We start from the raw sequence: 14,295 nt of genomic DNA on the forward strand, positions 1-14,295 counted from the left end.
GGCCTCTATATTTAAAATTCATTTATTTAAATTATTAGTCCGTCTTTGGGTCATAGACTTACTTTTGAGCAGCAGTTTCGGAACATATAGACCGTGAGGACAGATGCATCGAGTGATCCCACAAGTTTTTTGTTCTGTTGAGGTAATGAACTCTAAAAACTCATGTCTGTGTAAAACACGTACCTGGAGCATTCCATGAAATTGTCTACCGTTGTCCCGTACAAACGCGAAGTTTCTGAAGATTTAAAAGTAAAGGAGTTTCCTTTTCTATGACAAATGGTCAAAAATATGCACAGAAAAATAATCGCCTGCTTTAAATGCCGAGAAAAAAGTCGCAACACAGGAAATAAAATGCGTTTGTACGGGACAGCCCGTGGAATGCTCCACCTACTTACATTTACTATTTTCTTTTGATTTTTCTGAAAGGGCCGGATACAACAGATTGAAACCGACCGAAGAAACAGACATCGAAGAAATCGCCACACCGAAGAAATGGACCGCGGGAACATATATAGGTCATCACGAAATCATCAGTGATGATGAATCAGATTACATTACTAATTTACAAGGTAAATAATATACTAAATATACATACATACATACATATAATCACGCCTATTTCCCGGAGGGGTAGGCAGAGACCACGGATTTCCACTTGCTACGATCCTGACATACCTCTTTCGCTTCCTTCACATTCATAACATTCCTCATACACGCTCGCCGGTTTAGGGTGCTCTTGACCTGGCCTTTCTTCAGGATTTCCCCGATCTGATCAGAGAAAGTCCACAAAATATATGTATACTACAAATAAAAATAAATATAGTACTTACTAAATATATAGTATGAATTTTCATCATCATTTGCTTGCCCTTATCCCATTCATTTGGGGTCGGTGTCGGCGCAGCATGTCTTTTTCTTCCATATCTCTTTCTCGCCCGTCATCTCATCATTCACTTGCGTTCGTTTCATATCATTTCTCACAAAGTCCATCCACCTTTTTCTCGGCTTTTCTCTCCCGTTACTTCCCTCCACATTCATTCTTAATACCTTTTTCGTCACATGACTTTCATCCCTCCGCATCACATGCCCGTATACCACGCTAGGCGATTCGATTTTACTTTCTCTACTATGGATCGATGCAACTTTCAGACTACCTCTTATATACTCATTTCTTATCCTATCCATTCTTGTTACACCACACATCCATCTTAAATATTCTTAGCTACATGTAACCTCTTTTCCGACTCTCCGATCCATACAGTAATATGAATTTCCATAGTATGAATTCTACGAAATTTTTCGAGTCGGACCCTAATTTGTTAAACAAAAGGCATTATGATTAAGCAGTGAATACTTCTGCTTCCGCTAAAGTCTGTATGTACTTTCGATTGCTTACAATGAAAATGAAAACCTATATTTTAAACATAATATGAATGTTAAATAAAGAAACTTGCTATGTATATAGAGACATGAACGCTGCAACAATACACTCCTTTTTTTGGGCAGTCGTGTAAAAAAAACGCCTACCACAACCAGGAATAGGTACCTACATAAATTTTTAACACTGTGTAGTGGGTTATACGGATTAATACAAAGAAAACATGAAAATAACTGTGTTATCTTATTGTTTTCGCCCCCTTCGGATAGACTTCAAACCATAGGGATCTTTTGTACAATTACCCCCTAGAAGAGATCCGTCAACTACTCAAGAGCTTTCCCCACCATATCCAATATATCCATGTGCCGGATGATGGAGCTCACGGGTAGCGTTTTAAAGTCCTTTGGTTCCAGATATCCTGCTCCAAAGTTCTTTATTCTTTAAAATTGACTGTGTAACCATTATACAGGGTTACTTTTTTACCAGTACAATTAATCAACATACGTAATTGTTGCCAAAAATAAAAAATACCAGCATTCTTTGTTAATACTATTTGGGAGCAAAAAAACAAAAATACCAATGCCCGAACTTATCCGCTAAAGTACTAGAAAATGTATGCCTTAAGGTGGCCACTGACGAGCCTTCCAACAGTCCAAATAGCGTGGCTGCAATCCAAACTCGGTCCGTGAATGTCAAAAACGTACAATGTTTAATATTAGGATGCCGTCCATTTGGATGAATCCATTGTAACGGCATCCATTTGGAAGGCTCGTCAGTGGGCTGCTTTACGCATCAATTAGCAAACGCACGAACTGGCAACTGTTTGTTTACGTCATCGCGCGCGATTTCATACCGTTGACACCTTGTAATTAGTGCAACCAGAAGTTACTAAATTGGTGAAGGATAAATTAATTGATGCGAAATAAAAAGAAAAAAATATTTGTGCAATGTGATCTATTATCGATACCAATGATGAGGTAAAATTTATTGTACCGGTAAAAAAGTAACCCTGTATGTAAAAGTTTCAGGTACAAAAGCTCCATTCAAGAAGCTGAGGATTAAAATGAGACCTAACACTACTCAACCAACCATTGGGAGGAAGGTTTTTATAGACGAGGAGGAATATAAGAGTGTCACAGAGAAAAGTGAAAGAATTAACCGGTAAGCGCCACTTGCACCATTCGTCTAACCCGGGGTTAACCGGTTAAATCTGGAGTTACCATGGTTACCGGTACAATTTGACACTGGGTTAAACAGCTTTACCCCGGGTTAGTGGGATGGTGCAAGTGGGCCTAAGAAAAACAAGTTACTGTTAAAATTTAATTTACAAGATTTGAAGCACACATGGTAATCTAATCTTAGTTAGACCAGGCGTGTCTCACTCCGCGATTGCGTCGCTTTGCTATAGGTAGCTAAAAGTACATCCGTTTGACCCCAATTTTGGGGTTTGCCATAAGCCGCGCGTGGCGCTGTCGCCACCTAGCGGCCATAACTGTCCTGATCATAACAGACGCGTTTTGTTAGAGAGTGAGTCTTCTGTACCTAGTACTATTATTTATTCTGTGGTTAGACCAAGACAAGTCTGCACCGGTTTTGATAGCACGCGCAGTGCAAGAGTTATTTTAAAAGTCAAACATCTATGAAATAATGACGTATAAATAACACTTGCACGGCGTGTGCTATCAAAATAGTTGCAGACTTGTCTTGGTCTAGAGCTAGACTACTAGGTCCTTACTTTTAGATAAGCTAACATATATTTTATTTGATTTTCTTCGACAGTTTACCTGGATTTAAGATCTACGATCCCCGTGAGAGATTACCAGGCTTACCAGCGGACATAGGATCCGAAAACAAGTATGTAGTTCTTTGTGCCTTTCTTAAATTTATATTTACTTTGTCTTCGTGACTTTTTCAAAAAAAAATGGCCTAATTACTTTAGACAAAAATGTAAATGGTGACGAAAAAAAAACTTCGTAAGATTCCGAGTTCATGAAGTTCCCATATTTAAAACAACAAAACTAAAACTATGTGGCAAGTAATAAAAAGGATAACAGGAAAAAATACCAGTAAACAACACAAAAAAATTCTAATTCTATATTAAGTTGGAAGTTGATATTTTCTGCAATGGACCACTTACAATTTCAAATGACAGAACAAAGCTATCAAAACATGTTTAATCCGATACCGTAAAAGCATAAAACTTTGCCCTTTAACATAACTATGCCCATCGCGTAACAGTTCAGTGAAAGCGAAATTATTTTCAAGTTTCGCTTTTACTGAACTCTGTGACGCGGTGCAGAGAAGAGGATAACAAAAACACACTTAGAATTACAAAAATAAACTTAATCCGGGGACAAGGAGAGTCAACTAATAGGAACAAATTGACTTTTGCAATTTCTATTAGTTCTTGCAATTTCTATTATCTGTTTGTTGAAATTAGATTTAGGATTACTGAGCTGTTTGTAGAAATAAATAAACTTTACAGAAATAGTGAAACGTCTACACGGTGTAACATGAGGAAACCGAATAATTTTAACCATGCATTTCTGAGGTCAAAAGAAGTAAAAAATGTAATATGAGTATAGGACATTTTCGCCAAAAAAAAAATTATTTTTGTTTTGTTTTTTCAATTTTTTGAATGTATTTGCACATAAAAAATAAATGTTATTGGTAAACTTGTCACTTAAAATTGATTTTTACATTTTTGTTTTGTAGAACCTACTTTTTGCAAAGTGTTACTTGTCACTTTTTGACATCTATCAATAAGGATATTTAGACTACGTCCCATAGCAGCAACATCGCCATCAAAAAGGCCTTTTACACTATGTAACAATAAAAACTTGTTTTTTTTTTATTAATAATATCTCTGAAACTAGGCGAATTTCAAAAAAGTTTAAAGGACATTTTTGTCTCTAAATATGATCAGGAATACGCTGTTAAAATTATTCGGTTTACTCATGTTACACCGTGTATAATTATTACTAAACTTCATTTTTTCCCCCAGTACAGAACTGTTTTTTAATTCCTGGTTTAGTTTACTAATGATTTTTCTCTCAGTGTGGGCAAAGTTATGTTAAAGGGCAAAGTTTTATACATTTACGGTATAAGTAATTTATATTTCAGCGAGGACCAGGACAACGACGTGCCAGAAACGCTTATTCTAGCAAATACCGCCACCTCCCCATTCGTTTTGGACACCAAGCTTCGGAGTCAGAAACGGCTCAATCATCGAATCGGCTCTACTACGCCCAGGGAGCGGGTAACCCCCGGGGAGCGATTACCGGTATATATTTCATACAAATTAACCGGTATTCAATTTCGGTATTTGCACTTAACTAATGTGATCAATCATTATGCTTAACTGATTCGGTACTGATGACACGCCTGCCGTGTCAACAATGTTTTTTACGTGTGGCGTATGACACGGGAGGAGTGCCATCATATTCTATGGCGCATGGCATGGTTGCCGTGTCATGAAATGATTGTTCCGCGCCACAGCCAAAAGTTTTCTAAAATGGAACACGCAACGAATAGGTAGTAGTCTATAATATCAAAGAAATATTGTGAATGCTCAGATTGCTAGAGTCAGACCTAGAAAAGTCTGCAGCGACTTTTATAGCCCACGCAGTGCAAGTGTTATTTTAAAGTGTAAATAACACTTGCACTGCGTGGGCTGTGAAAATCGCTCCAGACTTTTCTTGGTCTAAATCGATGAGATATTTTGATTTTTAGTTATTACCGGTAACGGTCTCTGACTATCCCAAGTGGAAAGATATACCTACGTACAAATTGAAATTGAAATTGAAATTGGTGGTACTTATCCTCTTAACTGGTCGGCCACGACCACGACTTTGTGCGACCCGCGACGGCGGCGGCGGCAACCACAGATAGGAACTAAAGCTCCGATTGCTGTTTTTCGCTCCAACCTATGGTTGCCGCCGCCGCTAGTCGCGCAAAATCGTGGCCGAGCCGTGCTCAACGTCCTACTTGCGGCAAGATGCCTAAAAATGGACGCCCTCCGACGACCGCGCATGGGGCGGCAGCCATTTTAAATATCGCAAACTTGCCGCCTACAGGCTGCGCGCCGCACGGTGTGAAAATTTAAAATAATTGCTTTTCCGCCCGCTGTCCTTGAAGGACTACCGCGAACAGGCGAACACCGAAGTTAGCAAATTGCGGGCATCTTTTTCTGTCACTCTCTACTCCTTAATTAGGGTAAAAGAGAAAGATGCCCGCAATTTGCGAACTTTGGTGTTGGCGGTAGGCCCTCTGTTTACGAGATACCTACATCAGGCAGACAAAATACTGTGGCCGGACAAACAAAAAAAAACTTTTATTATTAAATATTTATTATGACATTTAAAATATTTTTTCTAGCTTTCCCAAAACGTCGACTTGCAATACAATGGTAGACACCGATGGAAACCCGAGAGGGATCGCCCTACAAGGTATGTTGACTTTTGTCGTGGTTGCTCCCCCCGGGGGTGATCAAAAATCGTGGACACAAACCATAGCAGAAAAAAACGTTCTCGAAAAAAAATGCACAACGATGACATAAAATTCGGTCAAAATCATACACACATAAGACTGTTAATTCAAAATAAAACATATTCAAAACATATTTATTTTATAGCTTGGATGTTACATGATGAAGTACAGTAATCCCGACACTAGGCTTAGCCTGTGACGTGGGGATCTAAGCCAAATACGAATTATTATTACATTTAGTACATTAGAATTAAAACTAACAATTTTTAATAAATGAAAGTGTTTATGTGAAGGTATGTGTGTATGTATGTGTGTATGTAGGTATGTATGAAAATTAAATTGAAAGTTATCTCTAGACCGGGAGCGGCGGCGCTACTCCGACCCGCCCAGCATCACGCCCTTGCGGGTGAGAGGCACGAACCAGTTATACCTCCTAGAGTAAGTACATACTGTACAGATCACTTCCCCTCAACATTATGTACATTAGTAAACCTGGCATTACTCCGACCCGCACAACATCCCCCCTTGCGGGTGAGAGACAGGACCAGTTATACCTCCTAGAGTAAGTAAACATCGCTTGCTCCCCTCAACATTATGTACATTAGTAAACCTGTCGTTACTTCGACCCGCACAACATCCCCCCTTGCGAGTGAGAGGCACGAACCAGTTATACCTCCCAGAGTAAGTACACATCGCTTGCTCCCCTCAACATTATGTACATTAGTAAACCTGACATTACTCCGACCAGCACAACATCACGCCATTGCGGGTGAGAGGCACGAACCAGTTATACCTCCTAGAGTAAGTACACATCGCTTACTCCCCTCAACATTATGTACATTAGTAAACCTGACATTACTCCGACCAGCACAACATCGCGCCTTTGCGGGTGAGAGGCACGAACCAGTTACCTCCTAGAGTAAGTACACATCGCTTACTCCCCTCAACATTATGTACAGTCAGCGTCAGAGAGACGTGACCCCCCTAATAGCAGTATAGAAACTGTACAATAATTTCGTCATCACGTGTAATGTTTGCGTAGCTGTGTGGTTTCATAAGCGGACTAAAGATCCTAAGAAACCGGGTTCGAGACCGATCAAAGCATTTGCTCTTTTTGGTTTTTTCTTTGTTAGCATACCTGTGTTCAGGACTATTGAAAACTGAATACGGGTAATATCAAAATACACCGTGTTTTTATTGAATTCCGTTAACTTCGGGGTATGGTTAAGTACGTTTAAGAGAACTAAATGGCATTGTTAATTTTCAAAAAAAATTTTTTTTTTGTATTTTTTTGTTTTTAATAAAATTTTAGTTTAAACAGTTATTAAATGTAGCATATAGCGTTGTTGTAACACGAGCATTACATTTAACTCAACCAAACAATTGAAATCTGTGACATATCAATGTCATTTCGAACATCGATCGAACGAGATTGTACTTACGGCCTGGCCACGACATTGGTCTAAGGCGATCGGCGGGACGGCGGGCGGGGCGGAAAACGCGAGCGACCGCCAGGCATGCCACGTACTTTCAGTAGCGGCGGCAGCGACTAGGAGCGGCTGGGACGTAGACGTATTTAAAATCATGTTTTCTTGTTCAAAAGTGCCTAGAATATATTTCATTGTTTGTCAATGGGTGCATGGGCTAAATACAGGATGACAAATTTATTTACATCTAGTTTAGTATTTTATATATTGTATATATAAAGCACCCAAAAAAACGAGTACTTACACAAGAATAAGTGTGGAGACGTCACAACATACTTAAGTACGCGAAAGTACATTTAAAATTTCAATAATAAACCCATGTCGCTCGAAAAAAAACAAAATGTTTTGTTCCGCATCGCCCCGCTCGATCCGTCGCGCCGCCTAGGCCGGTCGCGCCGCTCTAAAGTCGTGGCATCGCCCGCGCTGCCCGATACAAATGTTCGAGTCGCGCGCCGCCCCGCTCGCCGCCGCCGCCGGTCGCCCGGTGCACGCCGCGCGCGTTGCCGCTCGGCGACAAGGCTCGTGGCATGCATTATGCGTCGCCGGGTTATTGTTTTTGCGACTTACCGCCGGTCGCCGCCGCCGATCGCCTTAGACCAATGTCGTGGCCAGGCCGTTTAGTAGCAAATGTATGAACTCATTCTAAACACTAATCAATATGTAAACCGGCCCTAAGGCAAGTGTACACGCTTGTAGAGGCCTTATAGGAAAAAAATAAATTATTGATTATCTCTGAAATGGAGTTAATTGGAATATCGGTGTCTTTGAGAAAGTTAATTGATTTAAGCTCAGGAATGCACCCTTGAAATTAACGGAAATAAAAAAAAACACGGTGTATATTATAGTAGAAATAGGAAAAATAAAAATAAACAATCTTAAAAACACTGTATTTTATTGGTATTTTATTAACGTTAAGCACAAGTCATTACACCAGTTTCTTTTTTCGAACTGTCAAAACGATTTGCCGCTGTGGAATTTATATGAAACATTATAAAATGATGTCACGGTCAATTTACCTACTCTTTATTTTATAGTTCTATACGATTTATAAAATATAAAGTGTGGCTAAAAATAACTTAAGTCTACGCTTCATAATTATTGTTCTGGTGCTTTATTTCATGCATGGTTGTGTAATAATTTATTTTAAAAACAGTCAACATCCCTATACTATACCGATATGCGTTTAGTTTGGCAGATATATGTTTGATACTTCTATTTTACATTATATACATTGAACATTTATGTTACCTAACTATCAATAACTTTGCATAACAGCTGCATTGTCAAGCATAATTGTCTTTTCACCACACCAGCTCGGAAAGGCTTACTTTGCATTTCAAACACTGATAGCAAAGTTCCATTTTATTCACATGTGAGGCAAATAATCAAATGCAATTTTTGAGTTGTTTACTTATCTTTGTTGGTAGAATTGACTTATAAATGATGATTTTGGATGATAAATGTTTAATATCATTCATTTGGATATGATTTGGTTTGGTTGTCGCCGTGTGCCTGCTACACTGCCACATCTCAAAAAACCGTTTTTTCGAGAAATCGCGTCTCAAAGTTTTGAGAGTATAGTTCAGGGTGTTTAATAGGATCTTACTCCTTTAGTTTTAGGTCTATGAATTTAAAATTTAGCTTTTTTTACTCGGAATGATATAACCTTCCTTATGACCACGCCACTTTTTAAAAGAAATGTATATTTTTTAAGACACAAGGCCCGAAAGACAGGTATTTAGAGTTATGGCCGTATTGCAGAAACGTTTTTTAAAGATTTTGAGATGCGGCCAAATTTAAACACAAAATTATTGGATAAAGGTTACCATGCAAATATAAATAAAAACACCAAAATAGTTAAAATCCCTTTATTTTTACCCGACTACGGCAACGCAAAAGGAGGGTTATGATTTTGACCGGTATGTATGTGGGTATGTATGTATGTATGTATGTATGTATGTTCATTTGTTCCCTCATAACTTCTAAAGTACACATTATAATTTGACAAACGATATGTCATTCGAATTATCTTAATCGTCCGCTGGTTATAGGCTATATGAAGTCACAAAAAAATGAACAAGGCGTCCTCTAGAGGTCATAAAGTCACGAACGAAAAAAATAAAAATAAGTAATGATTACGTGATGTATATCATTTGAAAGAGCTCAGTTAGCACATTTCAAATATATAAATATTGTTAGCTTTTGCGACCGGCTTTGCTTGCATGCACCCGATGAAACATTAATTTATCGGGTAGGTAATTCGAACTACGAATCTACAAGCGCTCTGGATTCTATCCGCGTATTACCCGACTACGGCGATACAAGAAGGTATTTGCAAAATAAATTTGTTTGGCCGCTATAAACATAGTGTTTTTTTTAATGACCTGCAATATTTTATAACGTGAATAGGTATAGAAGTCCAGATTAGCCAAAATGTATGAAACAGCCGTACAAGAGACGTAGGAAGCTCGCTGTACGCGTTCCAAAGCCGGGCGCCTTCGGCGCCCTCATACTAGAGGAGTCGGGCGTAGCCTGACGTAGGTACGTGGCCCGCTGCAAGCAGTCCAAAGCCAGGCGACTTCGACTTTCTCATAATAAAAGTGTCGACATACGTGACACGCTGGACGCTTACCAAATCCGGGCAAATGCATGAAACAGCCGTACAAAAGACGTGCGGGCACGCTGTACGTGTTCCAAAGCCGGGCGCCTTCGGCGCCCTCATACTCAACGCGTCGGGTGTAGCCCGTCGTCGTACGAGGCGCACTGTATGCGTTCAAAGCCGGGCGCCTTGGGCGCTCTTATACTAAAAGAGTCGGGCGTAGCCCGACGTACGAAGCTCGCTGTACGCGTTCCAAAGCCGGGCGCCGAAGGCGCCCTCATACTAAAAGAGTCGGGCGTAGCCCGACGTACGAAGCTCGCTCTACGCGTTCCAAAGCCGGGCGCCTTTGGCGCCCTTATACTAAAAGAGTCGGGCGTAGCCCGACGTACGAAGCTCGCTGTACGCGTTCCAAAGCCGGGCGCCGAAGGCGCCCTCATACTAAAAGAGTCGGGCGTAGCCCGACGTACGAAGCTCGCTCTACGCGTTCCAAAGCCGGGCGCCTTTGGCGCCCTTATACTAAAAGAGTCAGGCGTAGCCCGACGTACAAGACACGCTCTACGCGTTCCAAAGCCGGGCGCCTTCGGCGCCCTCATAGTAATAGAGTCGGGCGTAGCCCGACGTAGGAAGCGCACTGTACACGTTCCAAAGCTGGGCGCTGAAAGCGCCTCCATGCCAAAGGATAGCGCAGCCCGATATATGTGGCGCTCTGCGTGTATTTCTGTACTGGGGATGCCCTCGAAAAAGTAATATAAAGTGACTTCGAATAGGTAGTTAGTAACGAAGTCATGGCCCCAAAATTAATTAAATAAAAAATAAGTTCAAAAACTAAAACCCGACTACTGCAAATCGCGCTCTAAAAGTATGAAACAAGATAGAATTCTTATCTGAAGTTATCAAACAGGAAATATTATAAATGTTATAATTTTTTTAATAAAAAAATACAACGTAATATGTATAATTTACTACATTATTTATATTTTTACAGAGATTCAGAGGATAGCTGTGGTCGTATGCCACTTTACCTTAAAGTTTATAATCGTGGCATACGACCATGCACGGCGATCCTTTGAATATCTCTGTAAATATATCAAAAATGTAATACATTTTATTACGTTGTATTTTTTTATTAAAAAAAATATAACATTTATAATATTTCCTGTTTGATAACTTCAGATAAGAATTCTATCTTGTTTCATACTTTTTAGAGCGCGATTTGCAGTAGTCGGGTTTTAGTTTTTGAACTTATATCAACTTTGATAGGAACAAGATCACTGTACGCGATAATAATAATATGTGTAACTCAGCTAATTATTATTTTCTAGGACGCAACTCAAAATCTTCATTTAAAACGTGTTCTTTATAGCCACAACTCAAAAGTGGCTGTATTGCAGGGAATTGTCTGACAATTTATGGTCAAATGCATAAGGCCACTTGTGAGAAAAAGGCTCTTAAAGACCTTTTTTGCTATGGCTCTCGAAATAAGGTCGTAAATTGAACAATTTTGAATACGAATCTGCAATAATCCAGAAAATCAAAAATTTTGAATTGTGGCAGTATAGCAGGCACACGGCGTTGTGTTTGATATTTTACATTTAATATTTGCTTCGGGTTGGTGTGGTGGAAAATTTTGTGTTTCACTCGAGGCAAATGTTGTTTAACCCTCGTGCTTTGAAACCCTCGCAACGCTCAAGATTCCAATTTGGAAACAACTTTGCCCCTTTGTAAAACAAATAACTATTTAATAGTAAATAAACAACAATATTATAGTTGAGTTAATTAAAATTGTGGTATGTTACATGGGCTGCGATTATAGCTGTCTTAATAAGTAATAGGAAGGGAACCGGAGGAGAAATCCCTAGGATACTGTCTATTGAATATAGGCTAGGGGCTGTATGTTGTCTTTGCCTTACACCATCAGAATGACTGAGTCATGAAAGTCCAGACAGGATATATTTTGAATGTCGAATCTCGCGTGATTAGTAGTTACTAATATCTGTTATGCAGTTGCTATATATAAATATTGGTTTGATAAATAATGGTTATGTATAAAACGCGAAGATATTCTAACCTTGCGAGCCATGAACTACGTTTCAGAGAGAAACAGCATGTTATCGGCCAGCCATAACAATATTCATCTCGTGTCACGTTACCACAATTTTAGGAAACACAACACTTACTACCTATACCTTATTTTTAGCATTAGAAAAAGGGTTAACAATCTTGACAAGTCTTGTTATGGAATAACGCTTCTAACAAAAAGTAACTATTACTTATGAAACCAAAATGTAATACCTATATGTCCTTGCTACATAACTGTAACATATTTACTATGACTTATTTTTCAAAAGTGTGTTAAATGTAAAGACACGTTAAGCTTCCTTATGGATGACTCACCTTAGACCGGTCCGTGTCCGGGCCGGAGCTTCCGGTGCCTCGTTTTGTATGGAAAGCATAACGTGATCACCTGTCATGTCATAGAAAAGTAAGCGCCGTAAGCTCCGGCCCGGACACGGCCCGGTCTAACTTGAGTCATCCTTTACCCTTTTTGTAATGCTAAAAAAAGACAAGGTATAATCTGGAACAATATCAGTAAAACTTTTGCATGCACTTTTTCACTAGCTGTATTTATTTCTAACTGAAAAAATTGTAATGTCTGGTTGAGATTCTAACCACTGTTGGACTATCCGTGAGCGGTGCACTGCCTTGCACAAAAAAGATTTGCCCTTCAGGGTATGCGACACGAACTGATGGTAGCATCACGTCCCGTAATATTTCCAGGTATCGTTTGCTGATCATCCGCCCTCCAACTTCCACGAGCTCACCTGGACCCATAGACGACATCCACCCAATATACTCTGAAAAAAGCAATGTATTGTAATATTTATACATACTATACCATGTGTATAAAAAATTATAGAAATATATGAGATTAATTAACAGGAACCATCTAAAATGCGTCATAAATATTTGTGGCTTTCCACCACAGAAACTCTTGTGCTTCAAGTGCCTCATTCCAACAAAATTCAGATAAAAAGCATAAGGAGTTTTCTATGCTAGAAAGTCACATTTTATTTATACTTCTAGTCAAAACGAGTTATTTGAGTAAGTTGTTAGAATGAGTTATTTACCTAATGTTATTCTTCCGCTTGTTCTCAAGTCTATCACGTTTTTGGGGTTATATCGTTCCCCTCTCCTTGCCACTTTTTCGTCCATCTTTGTCCGATTTGAAACATTTTTCATCCGAAAAAAATACGATCTGGTTCTCCCAGTCGAAATCCTCATATTTTTTGGCAAAACTAAGACGATCGTCGCGATGCTTAGTAAACAAATTTATTTTGCTGGTTTATAATGGTGTATCTGGGCAGCGTGCAAATGTCTTCTGACAGTGGTAAGAGATACCCCAAATATCTCAGCTGTTGAGCGAGTTGTAGTAAATGGAGCGTCGGTATGAATTTGCATAATACGGTGGCGCTGAGATTCCTCTGTGTAGGCAGAAGGAAGAGGGCCTTGCCGATCTTCTTTAACATCTCCCGTTCTTTCATACCGCCTTAGCCATTTGCGAACCGTGTTCCTCTGCAAATAAAAAAACACAATTTAAACTTAATAGGTCTATTAACAAAACATGGCCAATGAAATGGAGTAAACTCACCGTTATATTCATTTCTCGTGCAATTTATTTAATACTCTGGTTTTGTTCCCGAAGCACTACAATTTTCGATCTCATAAAAGAGTTTAATCGAACCATTTTGAAACACAGTTGACACAAGGTTTCTGACAAGTCGAGAATAATATGTATAAAACAACGTTACTAATTCGGCACACCTAGAATAGACATAACGATGACGGTAATGATTTGCGGCGGATGCGAATTATTACAAAGTTACCGTAAATCTCAATTGTAATTTAAAAAATGCGAAACGGGATAATCATACCAAATTCAACCTAAACACATATTTAGTTAAAGATGTTATTACTCACTTTCGGATTCGGATATGAGGGTAGAGAAATAATAATAAACAAAGACAAGACTATATGAACTATCGTATACGAGTAAATAACTTCTACCTTTATGATTTGACGATAGTGATTCATATTTTCTTCTTCTTCCTCGCGTTATCCCGGCATTTTGCCACGGCTCATGGGAGCCTGGGGTCCGCTTGACAACTAATCCCATGATTTGACGTAGGCACTAGTTTTTACGAAAGCGACTGCCATCTGACCTTCCAACCCAGAGGGGAAACTAGGTCTTACTGGGATTAGTCCGGTTTCCTCACGATGTTTTCCTTCACCGAAAAGCGACTAGTAAATATCAAATGATATTTCGTACATAAGTTCCGAAAAAC

General features: G+C 39.3%; 1 protein-coding gene across 1 annotated transcript in view; it reads left to right on the forward strand.

The window, feature by feature from the left end:
- LOC134675356 (uncharacterized) overlaps positions 1–12,811 on the forward strand; it is a 29,232-nt gene extending 16,421 nt beyond the window's left edge. The window contains exons 8-11 of the mRNA XM_063533566.1: positions 427–569; positions 2,407–2,539; positions 4,502–4,637; positions 12,731–12,811. Coding sequence (XP_063389636.1) covers positions 427–569; positions 2,407–2,539; positions 4,502–4,637; positions 12,731–12,811 — 493 coding nt within the window. The remainder of the gene's footprint in view (positions 1–426; positions 570–2,406; positions 2,540–4,501; positions 4,638–12,730) is intronic.
- The last annotated feature ends 1,484 nt before the right edge of the window (positions 12,812–14,295 follow it).

The sequence above is a fragment of the Cydia fagiglandana genome, chromosome 21 (genome assembly GCF_963556715.1).
Source record: "Cydia fagiglandana chromosome 21, ilCydFagi1.1, whole genome shotgun sequence".
Classification (NCBI taxonomy): domain Eukaryota; kingdom Metazoa; phylum Arthropoda; class Insecta; order Lepidoptera; family Tortricidae; genus Cydia; species Cydia fagiglandana.